The sequence below is a fragment of the Daucus carota genome, chromosome 2 (genome assembly GCF_001625215.2).
Source record: "Daucus carota subsp. sativus chromosome 2, DH1 v3.0, whole genome shotgun sequence".
NCBI lineage: Eukaryota > Viridiplantae > Streptophyta > Magnoliopsida > Apiales > Apiaceae > Daucus > Daucus carota.
The window spans coordinates 30,723,405-30,729,587 of NC_030382.2; the positions used below are offsets into that span (position 1 = coordinate 30,723,405).

Here is a 6,183-nt window from a genome sequence, read left to right on the forward strand (position 1 = left end):
TAAGATATTTTAGTAATTTCACGACTAAATTAGGTTATTGATCACAACTCGAGCCATTTTTTTAAAAATACAAAACTAGCCATCGTGATATTATGTCACCGTGATTTAAAATCTAAAATTTATCATATTATAAAATAAATTTATATTTTATTTAAGTAAAATGAAGTTCAACGACTATGTTAAAACTATCTAACGGATCAAGAATAATATCCTATCAATTATTATCGAGACCCATCAACTATTAGTGAAGATTGAATTATTAACTTTTATGCAATAAAGCTATCAACCTATAGTTAATAAAGATATAAATAATTATTTAAACAACTTATCAACGGATGATTTAAAGCTTAGTAGTGACCAATGACAATAACTACATAATGAATAAAGACAAGTGTCAAGTCTGTAGGGGTGATCATCAAACCGCATAAATCGCAAAAACCGCTCGCATCGCACCAAACCGCACCGCGATACGTGGTTTTTAATTTTTGTGGTGCGGTTGCGATTTTTTGAAATTTTGTCAAATCGCAAGGCGCGGTGCGGGTTGCAGTTTTAATTCTACAAAATGCGGTTAAAACCGCACCGCACCGTATTTAATATATTATATAAAATATATATTATATATATGTGTATATTATATTATATTCATTAATATGCTATTTTATAACTCTATTATGTATCAATCTGGGCAGTTTTATTTTTGTATCAATATCAAATCTAGGCAACTTTAAAAAACATAAGAGCAGCGTTTCATATATATGCTCGAAGGAGTCTAGTTTGTTCTTATAATCTATGTTTTTCAAATTTGCTAAAATATTGCAAAATTTAATGTATGTCACATAGGCCCACATATATTCGTGATCTAACTTTAACTTTTATCATATTATATTCTTTCAAAAAATAATTGATTATGGACAATTTTTATAATTTAATTATAAAAATTATTTAAATATATGTATAAACCGCACAAACCGCACCGCAAACCGCACCGCCTTTTCGTGATGCGGTTTATGTGATTTTAACACTTCGTGGTGCGGTTGCGGTTTGAAAATTTGACAAAACCGCATATACGGTTTAGTTTTCAGTTTTAGCCAAAAACCACATCGTCGTGCGATCACCCTTAAGTCAAAGTTTTGAGCTTATTTCTTAAATATTTAATAAACCACATCCCCTTCTGTTATTTTAACTTTTTTTTTTTTTGCTAATTTCCGAACTTTGGTTTGTATTATTTATTTGTATAAGTTTTTGCTATATTGAAATAAAATTATTCAAATAAATACATTAAACTTGAAATAAGTTTTTTAAACTTTTATTTATTTTGAGCAATTTATTCTAAACAAAATCTTACAATGGGCTAAGAAGCGAAAAGATAAATAAAATTGAGAGAGAAATAAATAAAAAAGAAGGACATAACTTTATTATATTTTTTTAATAATTTAGACTTATATGTACAAACGAGTATTCCCTCTGTTAGGATATAATAATTTTTTGACTATTTTTTACGTATTTTTAAGAGTCTTTTTGACCGCACACTTAAAATTGTTTTTTTTAGATATATGTTTTTGTGAATAAAAATATCGGTATCATATTTTTATTTAAAAAAATTTCAAAAATAATAATTATAAATACGTGATCAAAACTTTTTAACATGGGCTGAAAGTTTATAGCACCAGCGCCAAATGCCTTTCTCCAGCGCCCAACTCAACAACAGACAAATACACGCAGTGTATTATCCTCAACTTTACACACACGCAAAAATTCATGAGCTCAGAGCGGTCATCAGGTGAAGTCCTCTGTCTCTTATAGCTGTATATATGTTCTACACACATCTTTAACATTTGCAACTTCTGCTGCAGTAATTCTCTGTTGTTTCTTCATGGTCTAAGATTGCTTGACTATATAGCTGTTGTTTTGGCCAAGTATGGCTCTACTTTTAAAGGGTTCAGTTGCTGTTACATTGAAATGTAATGGGTGTTACAGCTACGAAGATGAGTTATCTGCTTCAAAAATTCTTAACTTAAGAAACCCATGTTTGTTTTTCAATTGTTCGTCGTATTTTGGCTCAGAAATAAAAGCAAACACAAAGCGTGCAAAGCTTAGTGGCAACAACTGTGTTTTGCTTGATGGCTTGCATTCTTTAACTGGGCTTCGGCATTCGAAAATGGCCACAACCAATAACTTAGTTAGGGTTTCAAGTACAAATCGAAATGTTTCTAGCTTCAAGAATGTGCTTGTCGAAAATGAAAAAGATAATTTTGATGCTGAGTCTATGAACCAAGAATCGCCTCCTTGGGGAAATGTTGAAATAAAAGGGATTTCTGAATTGATGTGTGATGGCGGTAGTGTGGCACTAATAAAACCTCGAGGTGAAGTGGTTAAGATGACCAACACGTTGTGTTTCTTAGAGGAAACAGATGAAGAGGTCTTGTCTAATAGGATATTGAAGCTTAGCAGGTCAAATAAGGTTGTGAGTGCTTTGAGTTTGTATAGGTCCATGGAATTTTCTGGACTTCGCGCCAACTTGCATGCATGCAATTCTCTTCTCTCTTGCCTTGTGAGGAATCAAGTGCTTGACGAGGCACTGAAAATCTTTGAGATACTGAAGGAAAGTGAGATGACTACAGGCCATACATATAGCTTGATACTAAAAGCAATTGCAAATGCTTGGGGTTGTAATGCTGCACTGAATATGTATGAAGATTTGTCAGGGAATAGTTATATTAAGAAAAAATTTGATGCAATTGCGTATAACACAATGTTGTCAATTTGTGGAAAAGTGAATGACTGGGTTCAGGCTGAAAGAATTTGGAGAAATTTGAATGATAATGGTCGTACTGGAACCGCTCTGACTTACCGCTTGTTGGTTTGCATATTTGTTCGTTGCAGTCAGAATGAATTAGCGCTTGATGCTTATCGTGAGATGATTCAGAATAGCTTGGAACCAACTGATGACATGATGCAAGCTATTATAGGAGCATGCTCAAAAGAGGGGGAATGGGATATGGGTCTAAGTGTCTTCCACCGTATGTTGAACCAAGGGATGAAGCCAAATGCAGTTGCTTGTAATGCTTTGATTAATTCGCTTGGGAAAGCCAACAAGGCCAACTTAGCTCTAAAGGTTTATGGTATTATGAAATCCTTGGGACATATACCTGATGCGTACACATGGAATGCAATACTTGGTGCTTTATACAAGGCAGAGGAACATGCCGATGTTCTTCGTCTCTTTCAAAATCTTCAAGCTGCAAAGAAATCTAAAATAAGTTTACACATGTACAATACTGCTTTGATGTCTTGCAAGAGACTCGGAGCATGGGATAGAGCTTTGCAGCTACTGTGGCATATGGAATCCTCTGGCTTACCCATCTCAACTGTATCATATAACCTTGTTATCGGGACTTGTGAGGTTGCAAGAAGGCCAAAGATTGCATTACAAGTATACGAGCGCATGCTTCATCAACATCACACCCCAGATCTGTTTACTCTATTATCACTGATAAGGAGTTGTATATGGGGTTCTCTTTGGCATGAAATGGAGCAAGTGCTTAAAGTAAGTTGACATCTGCTTTTTTGTATGGATATATTTTTCATAATTCACAGTCTGGGCTTTCTATAAAATAAACTTTTGTTTTCTTTTATTTTTTTCTGTTGGATTACAGTTTTTGTTTCTGGATGTAGTTTGCTTGTCACTCTAAGATCAAAAGGTGAAATTTGGTATCTGAAGTTTATCAAAGTAATAACCATCTGAACTATATTGTTTTCCAATAATTTGCAGCAGGTTCCGCAGAATGCATCTCTTTACAATGTTTCTATACAGGGGATGTTCTTAAGGGGCAAGATTGACTCAGCCAAAAAGTTATATAAAGAAATGCAAGAAAATGGTTGTGAACCTGATGGAAAAACTCGGGCATTGATGCTTCAATACATGCGAAAACACTCTGTTAGGCGGGCAAGAAGGTAAATTTCTCATCGTGAAACACAAAAGTATCTGTCGTCTCCGTATCTTGGCTATCTTACTTGTATCACTCATATGCCTAAGGTAACTTCAACTTGATTGATGCAGGAGGAGGTTAACCCAATGGAAAGTGTGAAAGGGACCTTGAAGTAGCTAATATAGTGATCTTACACACACCGAAGTAATATGCATATAGTAACCAGCACTTACGACTAGTTATTGCTACCAAGTGATATGTCAGGTTTGATCTCATTCATGTATCATCGTTCCCAGTTCCACATATCTTTACTAAATGAGTCAGCAGCATGAATTCGCACCACTAGTTGACCACACAAGCTTGATATTTGTAAATCCTTGTTTGTGTTGCAGTGTGTAGTTGGATTTTCTTTGGAAGGCAGTACGATGTTGCAAGAAGAGAATATCAGCATTATGGTGAAAAAAATTCCTTTGCAGCAACATACATGGCGGTCTTAAACTGAATGTAATATATAACCAAGACCGATATATATATATATACTAGTTCAGAAGCCGCGCGTTGCGGCGGCCTATAAAAATTATATTAATGATTTAATATTAATATTTTTATAATAAAACAATTTTGTGGCTGTCTATAAAATATATATTAATGTTTCGAAATTAATATTTGTAGGATAAAATAAAATTTATATTATAAAATTTTAATGTAATACCAATACTAAGAGCAAGTCCAGTGGACGAGCCCAAGTCCACTGGCAAACTGATCTTCCTGCAGGCCACCTAAGCAAAAGGTGGGTTGTTTAAAAAAGTGGCCACCCAACTCCAATGCAAAGCCCAAGTCCAACTTTTAGTAGACCCTACTTAATTAATTTTAAATAATTTATATATTGTATTTAAGTAGTAATTATAATTTGACATGATTGTTTTAAATACTTTATTTATTATATTTAAGTAGTAATATAATTTTGACATGTTCTTTATTTTAAATAAAAATTAAAAATTAAATTAAAATAAAACATGACTTACAAATTAAATGCATTACATAATAAAAAAAACAATACATTCAAACAAATTTCAAAGACGAATTTTGACGGGAATTCATTATTTTTTTCTCTTGAAAAAAATAAAAAATTTAACAAGGTGAGAAGTGTGAAAAAAAAAATATTCAGAGACTCCATATTTATAGGAGCAAATATGTGAACGTTTAATGTTTCTGCCATTTTAACGTTCAATTACTTTTTAACGTTAATATTAACGTTATACAGTTAAATTGCAGCATAAAACATATATAATATTAATAAAAAATGAAAAGGGAGACAGCTTTTACAGGAGTTGGCCAGCCCGGGAGGGAGGGCCTGACCAACTTATCTCCATTCACTCCAATGCATGCACCGAGGACCAAGTCCTCTCTCTCTCCGCCACATCACAGTTGGGTCCTTGCATTGGACCTGCTCTAATATATAAAATTGCAAAATTGGATTATAATTCATGGTGAAAAAATGAAAATAAATTTATACACGTAATTAACAATTTAAAGCACGACGAATCTTAATTTTATTTGTGTGTGTTTTTTTAAGTAATCATGTTCTTACGTTGTCACCTTCCTCCAATTTTTTTGCATTGATTGTACACAAAAACATCTAACTTAAATCCGTAAAATAGAACGAAGCGATGTGAGAGGCGCCACCTACACGCCACTCGCTTCTCCAATATATTGATTGATTGAAACCAATGACATAATGTTGGATCATTATACTGAAAATTTCTCTTGCACATATTCATCCTCGCTGATAGTTAATCACGTAATTACTCTATCAGATGGTGACATGTAATATAATTTGTAGATTGACGTACTAATTGTAACACATACCAGGTTGATTTGTACTAAAATTTGATATAATATGACATAATTTCAGTAAGATGTTTGATCCGCCTGAATTGTTTTTTTCATTAGTTCTGAATGTTCTGGGCTGACTTTGGAAACAAGGAGATGCAAAAAAATGGGAGAAGATGCATCCATACGAACTGAAGATTTATTAAAAGAAATACTCAAGACTTTAACCCCTAAGGAGTTGCCTAATGTTGTGAAGTGAATAAGAGAGTATTGAGAGATCAAGTTTATGAGTTCAATTTCGGGTTATATATCAAAGTGGCTACCCATTACGTCAAAATATCTCACTTTACCCACTCATCTCATCGGGGACTTGTTTAAGCCACTATAAACAAAAAATATATCATTTTACCCACAACACTAT

General features: G+C 33.3%; 1 protein-coding gene across 3 annotated transcripts; it reads left to right on the forward strand.

Moving 5' to 3' along the window:
• The first annotated feature begins 1,647 nt into the window (after positions 1–1,647).
• Positions 1,648–4,548, forward strand: LOC108205982 (pentatricopeptide repeat-containing protein At3g29290). 3 transcript variants are annotated; one of them, XM_017376128.2, is made up of 5 exons: positions 1,648–1,780; positions 1,854–3,547; positions 3,773–3,954; positions 4,061–4,193; positions 4,322–4,548. In XM_017376128.2, exons 2-4 carry the CDS (start codon positions 1,919–1,921, stop codon positions 4,086–4,088), a joined length of 1,839 nt encoding a protein of 612 aa, XP_017231617.1. In that variant the 5' UTR covers positions 1,648–1,780; positions 1,854–1,918; the 3' UTR covers positions 4,089–4,193; positions 4,322–4,548. The 3 variants fall into 3 exon arrangements, with proteins under 3 accessions (XP_017231617.1, XP_017231615.1, XP_017231618.1); XM_017376126.2 differs by having other exon boundaries at positions 1,659–3,547; XM_017376129.2 differs by having other exon boundaries at positions 1,661–3,547; positions 3,776–3,954.
• The last annotated feature ends 1,635 nt before the right edge of the window (positions 4,549–6,183 follow it).

What these genes read in the sequence shown, in the direction of transcription:
- LOC108205982 (XM_017376128.2), top strand. Translation starts at nt 1,919, where the DNA reads ATGGCTCTACTTTTAAAGGGTTCAGTTGCTGTTACATTGAAATGTAAT. An exon ending in AAATGGAGCAAGTGCTTAAA is followed by an intron (nt 3,548 to 3,772) that starts GTAAGTTGACAT and finishes AATAATTTGCAG; the next exon opens with CAGGTTCCGCAGAATGCATC. An exon ending in TCTGTTAGGCGGGCAAGAAG is followed by an intron (nt 3,955 to 4,060) that starts GTAAATTTCTCA and finishes TGATTGATGCAG; the next exon opens with GAGGAGGTTAACCCAATGGA.